Source organism: Carassius carassius, chromosome 40 (assembly GCF_963082965.1).
Source record: "Carassius carassius chromosome 40, fCarCar2.1, whole genome shotgun sequence".
NCBI lineage: Eukaryota > Metazoa > Chordata > Actinopteri > Cypriniformes > Cyprinidae > Carassius > Carassius carassius.
Genome location: NC_081794.1, coordinates 24040923 through 24063677, shown reverse-complemented (window position 1 = coordinate 24063677; position 22755 = coordinate 24040923). Strand labels below are relative to the sequence as shown.

General features: G+C 35.2%; 1 protein-coding gene across 6 annotated transcripts in view; it reads left to right on the top strand.

Annotated features, from left to right (window-relative positions):
- Positions 1-22755, top strand: part of sdk2b (sidekick cell adhesion molecule 2b) — a 282939-nt gene that overhangs the window by 195976 nt on the left and 64208 nt on the right. For all 6 annotated transcript variants that reach the window (XM_059532740.1, XM_059532735.1, XM_059532737.1 and 3 more), the window contains exons 2-3: positions 7962-8121; positions 22543-22649. In XM_059532740.1, coding sequence (XP_059388723.1) covers positions 7962-8121; positions 22543-22649 — 267 coding nt within the window. The remainder of the gene's footprint in view (positions 1-7961; positions 8122-22542; positions 22650-22755) is intronic.

The window sequence follows — 22755 nt, the reverse complement described above, 5'->3', positions numbered from 1 at the left end:
ACACAAACCACAAGCGGTGTAATGGGAAATGGTTTCTTCATTAGAAGCTCATTAAGGGTGAATTAAGGATTAGTCTGGCCTGGCTGCCCAAAGTCCTTACTATTCCTCTTCCAAAAACACCCATCAGAATCCTCTGTCCTTCACAAACCCAACACTGCAAAAGAGCTGTACGCTAATAGCACCACTTTATAAAATGATTGAATTTAGGAAATAAATTCTAATTTTTATATTTTAAGTGATGTGAAGTGATGTGTGATGTATGTTAAGGAAGCTTGTTTCTGCTATGGAATATAATTATAAAAAGGCTGTTGCTGTGTTTTTTTTGTTTTTTGTTTGTTTTTTTATCAGAATTGTAAGGTGTATTGTAAACATGGAATTCTGAGGGTGAAAAAAATAATAACAATTGCAAGAGGTAAACTTTGAATTCTGAGATAAAAAAAAGAGTAAGAATCACAAGAATTGTGAGAGAAGAAGTCAGAATTGCAAGATGTAAACTTGGAATTCTGAGGGGGAAAAAACAGTCAGAATTGCAAGACTTTTCTTTTCTATCTTTTATAACTCACATGCAAGTTAAACAATTGAAAAATGCTGTTGCAATTTATTAATTGAATTCATGCTAACTCAGAAAAAAAAATCTGACTTTGGCAAAAAAAGTCAGAATTTCCACATAGACTTCTTACTTTTTTCCCCCAATTTTCAACTATACAGTATATCGTACAATTTTGAGTTATTATTTGCTAGATATAAACTCAGAATTTTGAGGAAAAAGCAGTCCGAATTGAAAGATGTTTCCTTGTAGATGTAAAAAAAAATGTACATTTTCTCAGAATTGTGAGTATGTATCTCGGACTTGCGAGTTATTAATTGCACAATATAAACTCAGTATTATTTGGTAAAAGAAAAAGCCAGATTTGTGAGAGGAAACCATGCAATTCATACTTTTTTCCCTTTTTTGTCAGATTTCTTAGAAAAGTCAGCTTTACAAAGTCTGTGTTGTGAGATGAAAGGTTGCAATTACCTTCTATTCTATTCTATTTTTTTAATAAAAAAATTTATCCTGTGAAACAAGCAATTAGCTTCTAAATAAGCTCTTCTATAAGAAATAAGATTCTATTGTGTTTAGCAAGGCAAAAGATGAAGAAGGAGTACATACAGTACATTGATCCTCATGTGCAACCTCTTTTAAATCAGAAGTCAAACCAGTGACCCAAGGACACTGTCCTCTAGCTTTAACTGCCAAATGTGCTGGAGCTTTTAGCTATATAAGGCTAGAAAAAGTATTTGTCCATAGTAAAGATGAAACTGTGTGGGTGGAAAGGTGGTTGTCTGTGCATGGTGTGAAGTAGACTCTTGACCTATGGCAGTGACAAAGTGAAAAATAGCCGTGACCTTCAAGTGTGAGTGTAGTTTCTGAGTGCACGGACTTAATGCACTCTTAAAGACACACTAGTCCAGATCAGGGCATTGCTAAAGTCTATGCATGTGCAATTATGCACCTGTGTCTGTTTGGCTTTAGCAGGAGAGAGGTGCTAAATTATTCCCACTATCCCCTTTAAGACATGCAGAGCCTCACCAACAAATTGCAGTTTAAAATCGGTTTCATTATAGGGAATTGTAATGAATGAAAGGAATAGAACTGACCATTGTTTGTCCTGTCCAAACAGGTAGAATAGTAAAATTAGTAGATATAATAGTAGAATAATAATAAGTCCATTAGAAGTACTCTTGTCATTATAGCACTAATCATTTTCATCTGCTCTTAAATGAAAATAGGAGAACGTCAAGAGGGCTTGAATAATAGCATTCTGCATTCATCTCCACTGTGCTGCCATAGTTCCCATGATCCTCCTCTCACACTGCCTCTCCCCGCGGCTGCCGCAATTAGGACAATTATGCCTGAGTGATTGTTTCTGCTCTTCTTCTAATAGTAGCAAATTGAGAAGTTCCTCAGATTAAAGATCTTGCTGAGATAAGAACACACACACACACACACACACACTCTTGTTCAGTAACCTAAGTTCAGTAAACTGCTGAAAACATCATCTGCATCCTGCTTTATCTTAACGGTATGTGTCCAGGTGTGTGGAAGACACCAATTAAACAATTAAAATTTTTCAAAATGATGTGCAGCCAGTTTGTAGTGTGTGATTACTTTCAGTACACAGTCAATAAAATCATCATATGTTTGCACAATGCAAACCTTATTTTGAAGTACCCAAAGTATACATGGATTGTCATGTTGGAGGACGGAGACCTAATAGAGGTCTTTTTTTTTATTATGTATTTTTTTATTATATAATTCTGTGTGTGTGTGTGTGTGTGTGTGTGTGTGTGTGTGTGTGTGTGTGTGTGTGTGTGTGTGTGTGTGTGTGTGTGTGTATTATTTTAATTCTTTTTTTAACATATTTTTACGGTTATTTATTTATTGTTTTATTTTTTTGAATTTGTTTAGATTCATTTTAGATTACTTTGATTTTGTAATTATTCCGTTTTTTTATGCTATAGAATATAATACATATAATACATCAACTGAAAATAAGCCAGAGGATTTGGCAATTTTTTTCCTGCAATGTTTAAAGTCTAATTTCCGTCACAGAATGGCATCAACTTGTTTGCATAAAGTTGAACATTTCTCAACTCTACAATCTTCAGTGTAATGGCACTCAGCTCTCATAGACAATGAATTGGAAAATTGCCAAATCTGCTCACTCCATACCTGTGGACACGTACCCTTAAACTGCAGAGGTGGAAAGTGGTGAGTTTTGACCCCCAGGGGCACCAGAGCACTAACAAATTAAGTTAGTGTCCTTCCCCTTTAATAATACATAGTCTGTTTATCAGCTTTCAGGATGGACCATTTCCATTTGCATCTTTTAGCTACAAACAAAGGCAATAAAGATGAAAATATTCATTCAAAATGCTTGCCTTTAATTATCTGACAAATACAAAAAATAAAATAGAAGTAAAAAAAAAAGTGAAACACCTCAGCATCTCACCTGCTGAGCTGAAATAATGCAGTGCAATTGCACCTACAGTACGTCACCGAAACAGTTGGCTGTAATGTGACAAACTGTCTTCAGCTGTGTTTTCTGACTATGTCAGGTGTGTTTGTGTTGTAAGCCAATAATAAGTGTATTCTTTATTATTGTAACATGTTTCTGCAGGCTTTATAGAGGCATATTTCTTGCTCCATATGGGATATAACCTCTTCTGTCCCTGCCGACACTCTCTTGGAGATACCACCACCATACCGTCTGCAGTAGTGTGGGATTAAATTTGCTTTCCATAATCATAATGCCATAATTTGCTTAGTGCAGCCAGTCCAATGGAGAAATATTATTCCAGCTACTGTGGGGAAATTAAAGCAGTTCGCCCACACATCCTGACACAGAGAGACAGACAGAGTCACTGTGTTATCAGCCTTTGTGAAGTCTGTCCTTCTAGAGAGAGAGCAAGAAAGAGAGTGTGGTCTGGAAAAGTTCAATCAAGCCATCTGGACTGTAATTTATTTTCAAGACGTTACCTAGTTCGATCCATGGGCGTCAGTTTGGTTTGAAATGTGGTGGGGACAGAGACGCATTCAGAAGTGCATTTTCAGAAGTGCTGGGTACAATGATGCATTTTTTTTTCTCTTTCGCGCAGGTCATGTTTTGAAAGACGTCCTGTATTATTTTATTCTCCCAAAACGTATTGAAACCTTAAAAGTAGGCAGTGATTTCTATGTGTGTGTGTGTGTGTGTGTGTGTGTGCAATGAATTAAGAATTTAATAACTTGATGTTAAACAAAATTTTGATTTGTGTGAAAGTACTTTATTATATATACAGTATATAAAACATTACAATTGAGATGACTTTCGAATCGCGGCTCTTTCTCCCTTACAGTGAGATATAAAAGAGAGCAAACTGAGGTTTTGCCTACGTTTCACCTTCTCAGATGTTTCTCCTAAAAAAAAAGTCCCCATTATCACACCTGGCTTCACTAATTTCTCGCAAAATAACACATTTTGCTCACATTTTCCAAGATACTGAAGCCTGGAATCAAAATACTGAAATCGCAGTATGAACTCCAATAATAAATGTCTACATTACTTTTTGTAGCTGTATACCTTTACTGGTTGTTTCTGTTTTATTTCTCCCATGGAATTCTGGCAGAAACATCTGAGATACTTAAATAATGGAGAGCACCATTAAATTGTCTGTCCAATGAAAGAGCAACCCCTGAGCAACTTTTCTCTAGCTGTGCGTGTTTGAATGTTGGCCTTGTACTGAGTGTCTCTCTGGGAAGAGGTTCTTGGCGCCACGTGCACACAGGCTAAATAAAGACAAACAGCGGTTCAGCAATGACTCTGCCCAGATGACATGGTGGTTAAAGATGTCTGGGGAACGGGCTCAGAGATTGAGTCTGTAAAAATATAGTCTTGTATGGAATTGTTCAGTTTAGTGTGTTTAATTTTGTATAGTATTTTACCCACTAGATACATGCTTTATGTGTACTGTATTGGTTTGCATGTCCAACTAACTTCATCCACCTGTCGTTCCCTGCTTATGTGTGTCTGTGTGTGTGTGTGTGTACTTTCCCTCAGGCTCCACAGACTGTATGAAATATACATATATACAGTATGTGAATAAAAGATAGGAAGCAGGGAAGGCACTGATGAAAACACCTCAAGTGCAGAAGAATTATCTTCTCCTTCTCTGGATCCGTCTGCAGGAGAATGCTGTGGGAATCATGAGCCTGGTTTTTCAGATGCGCCCTTATATAGGCCATGTTGGGATTAAAATGATATTCCAGTGTGATGCTGGGAACAAGATGTTTACATATGAATGCTGTATTTAATTTGTTTTTGTTTAGAATAGGCTCTGGGAGCTTTTGGAGCAGGCCCAATTTGTTTGATGGGTGGGAAAGTGGTTTTCCTGAATTTGAGGTGGTATGAGTCATGTGACTTTGGCGTAGACATAGACAAAGTGTTGTATGCTGCTTTGGCATTAAGTTGAATTTGTCAATGGCTTTGTGACTAAATGTCGATATTATGCAGATATACAGTAGTTTTCAATAGTTTGGGGTCAGTAAATTTTTCAACGGAAGTCTCTTTTGCCCACCATGGTTGCACATATTTGAGAGAGAGAGAAAAAATCTGTAAGCTGCATTTTCAGCATAATTATTATTCCGGTCAGTGTCACATGATACTTTAGAAATCTTTCTGATATGCTGATCTGGTGCGCAAGAAACATTGAAAACTGTAACTTGAAGTGCTTAATATTTTTGTGGAAACGTATTCTTTAATGAATAGAAAGTTCAAAAGAACAGCTTTTGTTTGAAACAGAAATCGTATGTAACATTGTAAATATTTTTAAGCACACTTTTGATAATGGTAATGTGTGATTGCTGAATGAAAATATAAATTTCTTAAAATAAAAAATACAAAATCATACTGACCTAGAAGGTTTGAAGGATAGTGTAAATTATACATTTAACAGCAAATGAGAAACACACAAAATCTTTTTATTAATTTCTTCATTTTGTATTTTTTCATGTTAAGTAATGTTTAATCTTTTAAACTTGTACACAATACATTTGATTAATTCAGTATTTATATTTAAAAAAAAAATAAAGTTGTACATCCAAAAATAAAACAGAAGTATATATGGTATACACAGTATATCAGCTGATGATATTTATCTCAGAATAGTTACAAATGCTTGCACTGTTCCTTTGCTACAAAAGTAAACAACTGCCATAAGAACTCACAATTCAGATCCAAAAGTACAATGTGCAAAGAAACCACTGAAAAAGAATCATCCTTAGTCTCATGAATGGCTAAATAGCCTACAGTTAATCTGCTTTACTAAATAAGAATTTGCACATTTTGTATATTTGCTTTGTGTCTGTGTGTTTGTAAGCACATCACACCTCGGTTCTTTTTAATGAGTCCGACACATAATCGCTCATTATGAGAGAAAGCGAGAGAGAGGAGCAAAGGTGACCCTACTTTTAATAGAAACCACATAGCTTGTGTTTAATTATGGATGTTAACCCCTGGGCTGTGTGTACGCGCATATGTGTGTGTGAGATACTCGTTAATGAGTTAAGAAGTGTAATTCTCCGTGTAGAGCTTGTGCCGGGCCTTTTGTGACACCAGCCACCAGACCCCTTTTGGCTCCTCGACAACCTGTCGCCAAAACAACTACCGTGGCCCCCCGGGAAACCCCATCTGACCCCTTTCGTTCTTCTGCACACTCACGATAACAAGCACAGGAGAAGCAAAGAGCCCATAATTGCATTGTGTCTTCTGAGAGCATACAACCTTCTGTCTCGAACCCCTCCGTCAGGCTTTTTTAAAACAATTTATAGAATTTACAGCTTTTCACCATCTTCATCTAACGCCAGCGCCCATTAAGGTCGTTTTTATCTGAAGACTTGCAGTGGAAATCTGACAACGTTTTTTTCAAAAGCCTCTTTCAACTTTTGTATCTGTCTATTAAGATATGCGTCCCATAAGAACAATTTGGACCCAGAGCACTTTTTACTGGTCCACTTATGTAAGGTTACAGTAGGGCATTATCCCCTCTTTTCTGCCATTTACTGCATTAGTAATAAAGGCTCTGTGATCTTACTGTTGTATCTCTGCTCCACTCGGCCCCTTGGAGACCCATCAGGGTGTTTGTTAGCTCCATTGACGGATCATTAAGGCTTTTAGTCGACCAGATCATTTGTTCTCTAATGAGAGGGAGAAACACGAGCCCTGATACTCATCGATGATCAATGTCTTCTGCCTGTTTTAACTGTCTCACTCATTCTCGGTCTCTCTTTCTATCACTGTCTGCATCTTTATCTCTCTATCTGAGATAAAAGTGGGGTTCGAAACGCTTAGGAACAATTAGCCTCACCCGTCTAATCAAATCTCTCATGCGTGAATTCTTCCACCTCATTTTCAACAAAACTTTGTGAATATCCCAAGCCGTGCATTACATTAATGCCCCTCCTCCTACTCCTCGTCTTGCCTGTTTCTTCCTCTAACCGGCTTCTGCATCATCAACCCTCTTGTATTTAAGACTTTACAGTGGTTGAATCCTAATTTGCATGCTATCCATCCTTAATGGTATGCAAGATTAGGATTAATGCATCCTGAACCATAGTACGCATAGTATCTATCTATCTATTTATCTATCTATCTATCTATCTATCTATCTATCTATCTATCTATCTATCTATCTATCTATCTATCTATCTATCTATCTAATATTTAATAACTGTACATCTTTATCCATTCATACATATTTACTTAACAGTGAATAACATAATGGAAATATGCAAAATCTGTATTCACTTCTATTACTTTTCTTCTCAGTCGAGGGGCTAAAACTTGGTTTAGTGAAACCAGAGAGATACCACAAACCGTCTGCCTAATAGATCATTTTGACAGTTTAATTTTAATGCTTGATTATCATTCAATCTCTTAATTGTATTATCCAACCGCTCAATTAATTTGGTCTACAGTATATTTACAACGATGATTAGGATCAGAATCAATATTGTAGTTCGCTGGTTCTGTGTTTTGAAAGTAACCCGGCTATCTGTTGATAGCTCTCCTGATATTTGTGCTCCTACAGGAATGGGATATCAGCTCCATCTGCTCCCAGCATCTTTCTATTATAGTTTTAGTTTAGTTTAGTTTAGTTTAGTATTCCCACAAGGGGCAATTGCAGTAAGGCATGGGCAGCACATCACAGACTTCCCAAATGGACATAACAGCACATAACAATAAAAAAATTACAAAAAACAATGATGAAGAAATTAAAATTCTATGTGCTAATACCAGCATCTGGTTGAGGGCAAGATACAGCAAGTGTCTGTGAGCATTAGCTGGTCATGTTTACCTGCTGCAGGTCAAACAGTGTTTTCTTTAAGAAGCAATTCCCACTTTCTAACATTATCTCTCTTTCTTTATATCTTCCTGCAGATGATGTTCCTCCATACTTTAAAACAGAGCCTGTGCCGAGTCAGTTGCACCTGGAGAGGAACCGGTTGGTTCTGACCTGTATGGCCGAGGGGAGCTGGCCTTTGGAGTTTAAATGGATCCACAATGACACAGAGATCACGCGGTTCTCGCTGGAGTACAGGTCAGTGTGTTTTCATGCATGCATGAAACTGATTTACTATCCAGATCGCTTCTGATATAATCAGAATATGGCGTTATTTCCCTGTCAAATGTCGAGAGCGCATAATTGTAGCGCGAAAGTACATTAATATAATGCGCGAGCGTGAATCTCTCTGCTCGCGCGCGGAATGTAATGTGTGGAGCGCGAATCTCTCTGCTCACGCGCGGGAACTGGGCGCTCTCAGATAAACCTTGCTCTTGTAAGAATTTTCTCTGGGCTCGCTCAGAGAGTATGCCTGCACTTAAAACGTGTTCAGTGCAATCGCGAATCTCTCCTCTTCACTTAAAGTAAGCGTGTATGTGCTTAGACTGCGTCCAGTGCATTCGCGCATGGCCAAGTACTCTTTTCTTCGATTACTTTCTCTTTGCTCTTGGCGTAAACGCTGTCAAAACGGCAACAACCAATCAGAAATAGGCTTTAACGACTGACCAATGAAAACGCGACATCGTACATGGAATCTTATTGGTTGATATTGAAACGCACATGGAACATTACATTTACATTTATTCATTTAGCAGACACTTTTATCCAAAGCGACTTACAAATGAGGACAGTGGAAGCAATCAAAAACAGAAAGAGCAATGAAATATAAGTGCTATAACAAGTCTCAGTTAACACAGTACACGAAGCATGGGCTTTTAAATAATATAAAAAATAAAAATAAAACAGATAGTATCAAAAAAAAAAAAGAACAGAGCAAGCTGTGTTAGAGGTCTTTACACACACACACACACATACATATATATACATATATACACACACATACATACATACACACACACACACACACACACACATATATAAATATATGTATATATGTTTGTGTGTATGTGTGTGTGTGTGTGTGTGTGTGTATATATATACATACACATATACATACACATACATACATACACATACATACACACACACACACATACACACACACACACACACACACACACAATTGCATAATAAATGAAAAGAAAATAGAATACAAAAATTTTAGAAAGGTAGTTCGAATTAGAAAGAATAGAATTAGAATAGTGAGTGTTAGAGGGTCAAATAAAGATAGAAGAGATGGGTTTTAAGCCGATTCTTGAATATGGCTAAGGACTCAGCTGCTCGGATTGAGTTGGGCAGGACATTCCACCAGGAGGGAACATTTAAAAAAAAAGGAAAGTCCATAAAAGTGACTTTGTGCATCTTTGGGATGGCACAATCAAGCGACGTTCACTTGCAGAATGCAAGCTTCTAGAGGGCACATAAGTCTGAAGTAACAAATTTAGGTAAATGGGTGCAGAGCCAGTGGTAGGTTTGTAGGCAAACATCATTGCCTTGAATTTTATGCGAGCAGCTACTGGAAGCCAGTGCAAATTGATAAACAGAGGTGTTACGTGTATTCTTTTTGGCTCATTAAAAATTAATCTTGAGTTGTGCAGCATGTTCTGAAAGAAAGGGCTTGATCTTCTTGATGTTGAATAAAGCAAATCTGCAGGATCGGACAGTTTTAGCAATGTGGTCTGAGAAAGTCAGCTGATCATCAATCATAACATGGAATAAATTCACTGACGTTCAATCAAGACGAGCCGAGATGGATCCGTCGAATCGACGATCTCAGTTAACCAGTTTTATTTGTTTTGATGTTAAATATGTCAAATGTATCGTCTTGATTGAACTTCAGTGAACTTATTCCATGTGTTCTATGTGCGGTTCAATATCAACCAATAAGATTCCATGTACGATGTCGTGTTTTCATTGGTCAGTCGTTGAAGCCTATTTCTGATTGGTTGTTGCCGTTTTGACAGCGTTTACGCCAAGAGCAAAGAGAAAGTAATCGAAGAAAAGAGTACTTGGCCATGCGCGAACGCACTGGACGCAGTCTAAGCACATACACGCTTACTTTAAGTGAAGAGGAGAGATTCGCGATTGCACTGAACACGTTTTAAGTGCAGGCATACTCTCTGAGCGAGCCCAGAGAAAATTCTTACAAGAGCAAGGTGTATCTGAGAGCGCGCGCCCAGTTCCCGCGCGCGAGCAGAGAGATTCGCGCTCCGCACATTATATTCCGCGTGTGAGCAGAGAGATTCGCGCTCGCGCACATTATATTCCACGCGCGAGCAGAGAGATTCACGCTCGCGCATTATATTAATGTACTTTCGCACTACAATTATGCGCTCTCGACATTTGACAGGGAAATAACGCCATATCAGAACTGTCTACACTGGAGACCCATGAAGTTTACATTAACAGAAACGTGGATTTGATTTAGCCTGCCGGTTTTTTTTTTTGTTGCTTATATGTATGTATTAGTGCGGAACATTTACTTGTATAAAATGCACATTTTTAAAATGTAGACTTGTTTAACATTCTGTATTCTATTAAAAAAAGTTGGCGGCAGAAGTCACACAGAAATGAACAAAATATTAGGATTTAATGTATTAAATTTATTATATAGTTTTCTGTGCAATAGTCTTACCCCTCAAAACATCTAGTCTTTAGTTCATCACACTAGTCATTTAATGCCAAATGGTTCATCTAGTTGTCTTAAAGTGTCAAGCTTTTTTTTTTTTTTACACATTATGATTAGACTTTTTGTAAATTTGGCATGAATTGTGGAACCTTGACTAATGAAGAGAATGTAGATCAACCAATGATGAACCATTTCTCTGAAATAGCTCAAAGGTTCATCTCATGAATCTTCAGTTGGAAAGCTCATACTGTACAAGAGTTACAAATTCAGAAAATTGACTTATTTTCATCTTTGTGCCCATATTTCTTTTTCATTTTCTATATCACAATGGCATTGTAAATATTTTTTTTATAATTGTTTGTGGTCAGACCACTAGTAAAAGTGTAACTGGGAATTCTATCCAGTCTCTTTCAATCAATATCCCACATACAGTAATGTGTAAATTTGTACTTTTGAAAAGCATATGGCATATATAAGCATATGGCATACTGTTCAATACACTGTCATCGCAAACTGTTGCCATAGTTTACATCAGGTAATACTAACAAAGTGCAATGTTATATTGACAACATGACTAAGCATTTTGACTATCTTGTTTGTGAACAATGACACAAGGACTTGTCATTCTGATGGCACTGACATGTTCATTGACACAGATATTTATTTTTAAGAGATGAACTAAGGATTTTGAGCAAGAGACTGGCTTTTGCAGGTAATCCATTGTGTTTTGCTATTTGTACGAGTTGTTTTGAGAAATGCACTTACTGTTTTGCAAATGTCAAGAATGATTTGAGAAATGTACCTAAGCGACTGAGAAAAACTGTAATAGATGTAACTGATAACCAGTGTTGGGAAGGTTACTTTGGAAATGTAATAGGTTACAGATTACAAGTTACCCTGTTTAAAATGTAATAGTAGTGTAACTTTTTCAATTACTTTATTAAAGTAATGTAACTAATTACTTTTGAGTACTTTTTGATTACTTTTCTAAATTTGTGAAAATTAAAGAATAATAAATAAAAGCATATACATCAACTTAAATACAGTTATCTAATAAGCATGTGACGTATTCTGTGTAATAAACTCCTGAAACATTGGTGTTTTTTTTAAACTGCTGTCTCTTTGTATATGATGATAGTTTTCTCAAAATAAGTAAAATGCACATGAAGTGACACAGAGCAGTTCTAGAAATTATGTTTATGTGCTCGTGTACTCCTATATTGAGATGGCAGAGGTTGAAAACACTGCGAGCTTCAGTAGGCCTATGTGTAGTAAATGAAACAATGTCTTTGCCATTAATTTACAGGAGGGGCGGACTGGGAAAAAAATTCAGATTGGAAAATTCAAACTCATACAAACAAATTCATGGACAAAACTATTTTTTTCTATGGACCTGACATAAAAAAGGTTTAAATCTTTAATTTGGGGACATGCAAAATAATTAAAAGTTCTCTCCTGAACTGCACCTTCACTTCCATTTTTCTCTTCAGTCTCTTTATTTTGCCCTGTTATTCATCTCTCTCGTGACTTTAATACTCAAGATTGAACAAAACTATACTTTACAATACAATACTCTACAATACAATATCTTTATAGAAAAATCCTAATACTGTACATGAGTCATGTTTTTCCCTTACAAAAGTTAAACATTCTTTTATTAGCCTATATAAAAGTAAAATAACCTTGTTTTGTTTTTGTTTTTTTTTGCAAATGGATTTGTATTTATTTTTAAATAAATACATTTGTAAAATAATTTTACATTTTTGGTTACCACAGTTAAACAATAGTAACCATTTTCTCTGGATTTATAGTTAAATATTAAAATGTTAATTTTCGTAAGGGTTGTGTTGTCTGTCGTAGCTCCCCCTAAACCTATGAAAAAATCGGATTTTTTTTCAGCTAAATTCCTACTGTAACATTACAACTGATAATAATGATGGCCTTTATATAGTATTTTGAGTGATGACTGATGAGCAACGTGCTGCTGCTTGATTAAATAAATGAAAAAACAAAGACAAAAAAGCATCTTTACAGATGAAACTGACCTGAAACCCTGAACAGTAGTTCTGCTTCTCTGCTCCAGCTGTGCGCTTCCACACTCCACTCTATTCTCTCTCTCTCGCATTGATTACTCGGAGTCTGATCCAGACTGAACCGTTTGGCGGAGGCGCGGAGAGCGCGCGAGTCATGACTAACACTTCATGACTTATTAGAGATTTAATTATCAAATGGCGGATTCGCAAATGATCGCTTTAGTACATTCGGCAGGCAATTATACAATAATGATATTAAATAGTGGGGCAAAATCGGCTGCCAGGCCACCGGGAATTGTCCCGGTTCTCCCGGTGTCCAGTCCGCGCCTGATTTCCACAGACACGCAGAATGTGCAAGTCATATATTGCATTTTTGGGGCTTAATATTCACAGACACTAGTCCATGTCATGTTTTGATTCAAGTGTAGGCTACTGACCTACTTTTGATTTAGTCATCCAAAATGTGGCATATTCCGTCCGCGTTCCGTTTTTATGAATGACTGTATTTCCGCATCCCGGAAATTATTAGGGCGGTATGTCTCAGAATAGTCAGTGCAATTTGGGAGAGAAATCAGTTAAATCTGTATGTGGATGTGTGTAAATATTCAAATGTAATCCCCTTTGTAATCGTTAAAAATTTCATAAGTAACTGTAATTTAATTACTCATTTTTTCGTAGTAACTGTAACTAATTACAGTTACAATAATTTTGTAATTAAATTACGTAACGCCGTTACATGTAACTAGTTACTCCCCAACACTGCTGATAACATAATATCATTAATGACAATTTAATACATTTAAGTAAAAATATGAATTCCATAATTTCAGTATTCATAAATAAGGATTAAAATTTTGTATTTTTATATTTTAATGTTTTAAAATAATGAAATATTTTTTCTAAATATGCTGTGTGTTACATATACTGTATGTTTCTTTGTTTTAGTTTATTTACTTATTTTTGATATTGATTATATTATTCATTATTTTTATTTATTTATAGTTTATTTTTTATTAAAGTGTAGCTCTGATGTGTTTTGGTCTCTTTCAGACCCTTCATATATGCAGTAGTAGTACTAAGACGAATATAAATTATAAAATAACCCAGGCAAAGTCAAATCATACCAAAGGATTCCTGTTGAGAATAACATTTAAAGAATATAAGATTTTATTTTCAGTTTACTTAAATTAATTAATTTAGAAAAATATATTTGTTTGCTTTGTCCATACAAAGGAAGTTCAGTGTTGATTTGGACCCCATTGTCTTATAAGACAAAAAATGTGGATTTTCATTAAATGGGTAAAGTTATTTACTGTAGCTTTGGAATGACATGAAGATGAATAAATGATAACAGAAAACTTTATTTTTTTAGGTTAACTATCCCTTTAAGTAGAGCATTGATATGGCACTTTTTTAAGCTATATTTCGCCATCTCATCAAAAACCAATAAAATCTTTCCCTAGAAATGAAAACAGTATAATAGTACTTGTGATTAGAACAGCAGGAATGTGATGACACATAAATTGTTCTGTCTTTATTTTGTAAGGCAAAGATTCAAAAGAATAATTATTCGGTGTTTTGGAAAGCAGGAATTCACTGTTAAAGACGATTGTATCTGCCATCAAATGTGCTCAGGTCATCCAATTCAGACTTTTTTTAATTAACTATCCTCCGAATATAATGTAAACTCTGGAGATGTGGTGAATGGAGTTTTAATTAAAAAGATAAAACTGGCTGATTAGAGCGAGGGACAGGGCGGGATACAGATGGTGTGCTGGTCACTGTGCTTTTCTGAGGCTTCCAATCTACTCCATCTTTTCTCATGTTTACGTTAATATTGCTTAAAACCAGTTACAGTTGAGCTCTTTCTAATAATCAATATGCACATGCATATTCAGGTTTAAGGTTTCACTCAAAAATAAAATGTCATTCCATGTCATTGTGGACCTTAATTGTATAATGATATTATGTATATAAACATGTTTCAGTCTCAAAATATCTATACATTAAGTGATACGTGAACATAACTTATTTTATTATCTTATTTTAATTTTATATTTAACGTTTAATGTTTTTAATGATTTTTTTTTTACTTATTTTATCACCTTATTTTTATTTTATTTTAATTTTCATATTTTATTTATACAATTTGTTTTATGTTGTGCACATGTAGTGTTTCTTCTTATACTTGGTTAGGACACAATCTAGAGGTCAAGGAGATAATCAAAGGTCAGTGTCATGGATCAGGACTAAGACTTCCTACTATAATACATTAGAAACCCAACTGAAACCCAGTTTTTGGATGTTTGTACAGACTTGTGTTTGTATGGGACGTCTTCAGTGTCACTGGCGTCTTCCCCTATGACATGCGAAGGAATGCAAAAAGTCAAGTAAAGTGGTAAAGTCAGCAAAGCCAAATGGTAATTTGGCCATGCATACTCTTCTATGTAAAGACAAATAGTGATGAATCGTCATTTAAAAGCATCCCAGCTCTTACAGTGACCTTTCCAGCCCCCTGACACATAAGTGTGTGTGTGTGTGTGCTTCTCTCGTACGCAAAGGAGACTTTCCCAAATGAGCTCAATCAATTGTTGTCTGGCAGTAGTGTTGTTCTCTAACGCCAGCTCAACTGGCTCTGTTACTGTGGCGCTAATGACATCAGCTCAGGCATGCATTCTGGGTCTGTTTGACACTGTCAAGTGCCATGCTGGATTAAATGCAGAATTTAAATATGATTGTGTCATTTTTCCAATATTAAAATCATTTTGCCTACTCCATCTTAAAATGAAAAGGCAATTGAGTCTATCATAGATTGAGTTTAATGAAAATACAGTTTTTTTAAGAACTCTGACTTACTTGAAACAACCATTAAGTTTTGCCAGCCAATGAAAGGAGAAATTATTTTTGTCTTAAACTTTTGAAATTTCTATTAAAAAGTTTATTAGTTTATCTAAGAATATACTGTTCAAAAGTTTGTAGTTTAAATATATATATATATATATATATATATATATATATATATATATATATATATATATATATATATATATATATATATATATATATATATGTGTATATATATATATATAATATTTTTCTTTTTTTTGAAAGTCATCATTGCTTTTATTCAGCAAGGATGCCTTAAAATGAACAAAAGTGACAGTAAAGATGTTACAAAGATTTCTATTTATAATAAATGCCTTAATAAATCAGTTAATAAATGTTTTCAACTCCATTCATCAAGCAATCCTGAAAAATAGAAGGAAAGTTTTCAAAATATTAATAAGATATGTTTCTTCAGAACAGATTCAGCAAGTTAGAATGATTTCTAAATGATTAAGAAACTGAGGACTGCTGTAATGGCTATTGAGGAAACATTTATGTAAAATATATTAGCATAGAAAACTATTACTTTTTGTAGTTTCTGAAGGCCTTGGATCATAATTATTCTGCTTTAAGAGAAGGATCGAAAGACAAAGCAGACAAACCTAGCATTTTAGATGAATGTTTTGCAGAAATATTAAAGCCCTCCTCACTATTTTTCATTCTTTTATCATTTGGTTCTTCTCTCCAGTTTGCACTCTCTGGTTTCAATTTCTTGTGCTGAAATCTCAGTAAACAAGTTTCTCTCATGGCTGACTCTCAGACCATATTTTCATATTAACAGGGACAATTTCACACTGAATCTGCACAAATTAACTGGAGTTCAGTGCAATAATTTGCCTTGTCTGGAGGATGGCAGCTATGAGTTCCCACTGAGCATTCCCACAGAAATTCAGTGAAAGATCCTATAAAATACTGCTATGCCATACATGTTTTGTTTTTCACTCTATTTACACTCTTATCTAGCTGTAGCGATACATGCCCAACACAATATTTACACGCTTTAGAAGATATTTTGGGAAAATAGTGTCTGCTGAGGAAAGAGATAAGCAAAATATATGTATATACATATATATATATATATATATATATATATATATATATATATATATATATATATATATATTAGGGATGCAAATTTTTCTCACAGTTTGGTTTTTATCACAGTTCTGTAGTAACAAGGTACAATGATTTTAGGAGTGCACGTTTAGGAAATTCGAAACTCAAACAAATAAATATTAATTTAAGACTGTGAATAGCCAATGCTAATCTAATTATATTATGTGTTATGAAATTTGCTGAAATTTTACTCTCAGACTATCCAAGATACAGATAAGATTGTTTCTTTTTCTAAGTTTGTTTGTTTTGATTACATCACTTGCTCATAGATGGATGCTCTGCAGTGAATGGGTGCCGTCAGAATGTTAGTCCAAGCAGCTGATAAAACCATTTACAAACCACTTGCAAACATGCAGCTTTTCTCTGTAGATAATTTGAGGATTGTTGATGTTTTTATCAGCTGTTTTAACTCCGATGCCACCCATTCACTCCAGATGATCCAATGATGAGCAAGTGACGCAATGGCAATCGATGTCTGGAGAATGAATACATTTTTTTTATTCTTGGATGAACTATTCATTTGAAGATATAGGTCACCCAAAACGAAAGTTCTTTCATCATTTACTCATCCTTGTTCCAGATCGGTTACCCGATCATTTAAAGAAGTTTTAAAATCAATTGTGTTAAAGTCACTGACTCCTATTCAAATAAACAATGTACAGTGTTCTCCAGTACTGAAATAAACAGTGCTTTGCTAGTATGCCCATAAAAACTCTCTTTGCTTCTTATATAAACAAACATCCTTTTCTTATTTCAACATCCTTGCCATTAGTGTCAATATAACAGCAAGTACCGCTGTTGTTTGGTTACTGAAAGGCTGTGCCATTCATCAACTATATGCACTGATTATTCTATAGGCAGCAGAAGTTATCAGTGCTTCCCGTAACAGCGCCTGCAGGCTGAGCCGATGTTGCGTTTCGCTCCCAGCAAATTGAATCACCTGCAGCGTAGGCCTGTACAAAAAGATCTGCTTTCTTCCTTTCATTCTTCTTGCCTGAAACCACGCAATGTCAAAGACAGCACTGGAGCAGAAGAAGCGTTGTGTTGTTTTCTTTATTCATGTAAACACTAGCGTGGTCTGTTGTGATGCCTTCTGGATATCTGTGACCCGATACCAGCACGCTCACTGAGACAAGCTTTCAGTCCAGACAATGCTAATGGATTCTCTTCTGCACCTGCAATATGAGACTTCCACCCAGCATTCTTTTAGTGTAACTGTGTGTGTGTGTGTGTGCGTCTGGTGTAATATTTGTGTATGCATGAGTGCATCCATAATCTGGTTTCCAGTAACCTCCCAATAGAACTGTTGCAGTCTGACTTTACAGACATTGTTGAATATGTTCATAAGTATGCAGTTCATGCCAGGGTTGTGCACCATTCAGAGCTGTATTGAGAATGGGTTTTAAAATTCAACATCTCAATTTGGATAGAATTTGAATTGTGGTAGCAAGCGGGATATAGAATTATAATAGAGCCTAACAGTGCCAGCTCGCTCTCTCTTAATATAAAACTATAGAAAAACAATATATTATGTTTTTTGGCAAATATGCATGTGTAATATATTTAAGAAGGTTGAGAGCATAGGAAAGTTGACTGGATGTTTGCTATAGTATTTTAACTTAGATTTTCTGACTGGTGGAATTTTTCCTTCTTCTTCTTCTTCCTTTTTTTTTGCAAACGCATGGGTAATGAAGTTAATTAACAACCTTTTAGCTTACAGTAGGTATTTCTTTAAAGGGTTTTAAATATTTATTCACTAAATTATAAAAAACTTGAAAGTACATTTATAGTATAGTTTTCTACATATAATGAATATATCTATAGCAAATAATATATTAATTAACACATAAATTATACACATAATGAATATATCTATAGCAAATAATATATTCATCAATAAATAAGTATTATAATATGAATGTTTACTTTATGATAATTAAATGTATTACAATAATTTATTATAAATATTATTACTTTTAATTACTAGTATCACTAATAAAAAATAAATAAATAAATAAATACTAATATATTGGACCATGGTAAGACCAGCCAGTACTCAAATAAAGCATTTGGGCTTTAGTTATGCTGTATACATTCAAGTCTTTTCAGTATTTCTCTATTGATGTGTGGTTCTTACAACATCATTGATTCCCTGATGTAAATGTATTTAATTCAATAGGCAGTCAGAAAATCTCAAGACCTATAGAAATGCTGGCCAGTAATAGTCTCTTTAATTATTTAAGTCCACATAGCATTTTATAAGCAAGTTTGTGAGCATAAATAACATTCTGTGAGCAGGAGTCAGGCTATTGGACCGAACTATCAATACTTTTCTTTCTTTTCACGGAAACTTTTTCTTTGACATCTTCGAGGAGTTTGCTGAATTGCTTCTGCGAATAGGTTAAAATCACGGTGAGGCAGACCACCACTTCATCCAACAGCGATGGGTTTCCAAGGCAACATCAGCCCAGACGGGTGTCTGTTTGTCAGCCGGCTCAGCCAGGGGCGTTTGAACTTCATCTGCTACTTTTTGCTCCCGTGCTTTCTTGCTCTTTTCTCTTCTCCGTTAACGGAAGGCTAATTAAAGGGACCTGACATTGCGCTCTGTTGGCTGAAACATCAATCAATCAATGTCTGAAGCCCCGGCCCCTACTGACTCTCTCAACCTGCTGCACAAGCTCACAGCTCTTTAAAGGTTAATTATATTCATTAGAGAAAGAAGGAACGGGAGAGAGGAAGATAGAGAGGAAGTCACCCTGAATATATGCCGCTCGTGCCGGGATTCTATCTGTCACAAAACTCTGCAAGGTTAAACTCCGAGTCCCAGCACCACCTGTTAGAATATGGGTACGTCTATACGTTCTGTGAAGTAAACTTAACAGGGCATTTGGCCCTTTAAAAGTGAGACTCTAGTATAGAACAAAACATCGTTCTATAGGTTTTTATTTAACTTACTTGATTTCTGCACAGGTTTTCATAGGAGTGAGGTTTTAAGTATGAATTGAAATATTATATTTGTTAGTAAACGTTAATGTGTGTAGAGTCTATATATAATCAGAACACAATCTTCTCTCTTTATCTAGAGTCGAGCTGCTTGTAGCATTTGCAGCTTGCAGGGGTGACAGCAACCAAATGTTTCAGGGCATGTGTGAAGCTTCGTCTCGCTATCAGACTAAAAAGTATACCCCCCACCAGCCCCCAAACTTCCTAATTAGTCCATTAGCGCTAATATACTTCACACAAGAAGCAATTTACTGTGCCTGGCAGGATCTGCAACCCGCTAACCTCATCGCTAATATCGTTTGATACTTCATTATAGCCTGTTAATAACAGCTCTCCTCAACTCTTGACTTTTAACAAGACACCCGTCATTCAAGCTCTATTCCAGTCTATTACATCCACACCCACATAGTCTGAGTCTCTCTCTACAGGTCTGGAGTCAGTGTGGGACAAGATGATCGCCACTAACAGCTCTTCTATATATCGGAGATTTTATATGGTGCATGTTTTTGGTCAAATATGTGATGCTAATTTTTATGACTGGATGTATTGATTTATTTACAAGGACAGTTATTTCTAAATGCCTTTCATTCAGACAATTACTTGCCTTTTGAGATGAGCATGTTTGAAGTTTCTGGCTTAAAATAATTTTGAAGGGCTTCAAGTAAGAATCTTAAGGATATTAATGAAGAAAAAGTGCCATGTATGGCTGAAATGTATATGATCTATTATATATATAATTTCATAATATAAAAAAAAATCATCAGTGTAGCAGTAATATTGCCAATATTTAAAAAGGTATAATAAAACCTCTTTTAACAGCTCCTGGCTAATCAATCACTGTCCCCTTCTTGTCATTTTGTTTGCATGTTTCTTTGCCCATCTCTCTGTCATCCTCATCTTTTTTTGTTGACTTTTTCTTCACATTATGTTCTCTCTTTGCTCTCATTATCTTTCTCTTCTTCTCTCTCTCTCTCTCTCTCTCTCTCTCTCTCTCTCTCTCTCAGTCTCATTCTGTGTGTCTGGACAGATCTCTTTACTGTCTCTACTCCATTGTTTGTATTGATTGCCATCTGAGGTCAATGGCTTTTTAAAGCATCTAGATCGAAACGCAGAGTGTTTTCCTCATCTCCCTCTCCCTCTCACATTCCTTCCTTCTATCCTGCTCATTTCTGTGCAGTTTCATTCTTTTATCTCTCTCCATCATTGATCCATGAGGCTGGAGAGCGTTCTGGCCCGGTAATGTGTGGCCCATGGGCCTCCAGGTCATTTTAATTTGAGTTCAGGTCAGTCGGGCTGAGAGAAAATGTGGTTTGACTGAATTAAAATGGTCTGGAAGATGATCCGATTTCATCCACTTCACAATAAGAGGTAAATTAAAGTAATGAAGTTTTAGCTGGTGGACACAAAAGAGAAAAGCTGCACACTAGCATTCAGTTGTGAAATGTGGCATTTTGATATTTTTAAGCCAATTACATAACTATATAGAGTAACTCTTCAATTTAAGGGGTCCTTGTTACACGTTACATTAACTTACTATTAAAATAATACTATGTTATGCATGATTACATGCAAGTAACCCTAAGACAAACTCTAATCCTAACCTTGACCATATAGTAAGTACTGTACGTCTAGTTAATTCATATTACTCAGTGCGTAAATTAATAATTAAACTGTAACAAGGACACCTTAAATTATAGTGTAACTGTATATAGAAATATTAGTGATTGCATAGACTACTTTTCAAAAGTTTGGGGTCCTGAGATTTTTTTTTTTTTTGTAACAAGTACAGTAAAAAATATTGAAAAATGAAAATGTATTCCTGTGATTTCAAAACATGACTATAAAGTTCATATTATATATATATATATATATATATATATATATATATATATATAATATATAATATATATATAATATATAATATATATATATATAATATGAACTTTATAGTCATGTTTTGCAATCACAGGAATACATTTTCATTTTTCAATATTTTTTACTGTACTTGTTACAAAAAAAAAAATCTCAGGATATATATATATATGTATATATATATATTTTTTTTTATGTAAAGTTTGTTAGTGTCACTTTTGAACAGATGGTGCCCTTGCTGAATAAATTAATTTCTTTAAATAAAGAAAGAAAGAAATCATGCTGTACCTGATCCTATTTCTTTTTCTTTTTTTTTCTTTTCTTTTTTTTCTTGCTGTGGCCTTTATGAAGGCATTAATGTGAGTTTCATAAATGATTTAATGTTACAATCAGATTCATATTTTGTGTAATTCAGTATTTCATAGTTGAAAAAAACAAACATGGACATATTGGTTCTGTGGTCTTAGTTGGTTTTCTGCCATATTTGCTTCAAAATAAGTAATTAGGGTCCTGGAATAGGAACGTGAAACTATTGGTACTTGTTTATTTACTCACTTGTAGACCTTACAAAAACATGTGACAGGTTTTTTTTTATTATTATTATTATTCCACAGTCATTGTGTATGTTAGAGCGCCACCTATTGAGGGGAAGCTGATAATGCAAACACATTTACATTCTGCATTGAAGCTAAAGAATTCAAGGTCATTACAAAGAGATGGGAATATAGAAAATATATATATATATATATATATTTTATAGCTGTATTCTCCCAGGAGTGCTTCATAAAAGATAAGGAGCATACGTTGAAATGAAGAGTGTGTGAGAGAGCCTGACAGTTTTGACAGATTACAGAGATGTTCGCTTTGAGAAGGACGGTGGTAACAGAATGAATGAAAGTCATTTGTACATATAAAATATACATAAAACGCTTATGCATCACTAATGAAAGGCACTCTGACACTCTGACAGTTAATTATTGTGGTTTTAAGAGTAAACCTGCTATGTTTTATCTCTCACAGGTATTTGATACCATCTCTGGATAGATCGCATGCTGGCTTCTATCGGTGTATTGTGAGGAACAGAGTCGGAGCGTTGTTACAGAGGAGGACCGAAGTACAAGTGGCATGTGAGTAACCATAGTAACTCTCAACTTCTTTGGATTTCTGTGTTTGTTGGTCCATGTGTGATTGTTTCCAGACAGTCAAATTGTGCCCTAGTGTGTGTGTGTGTGT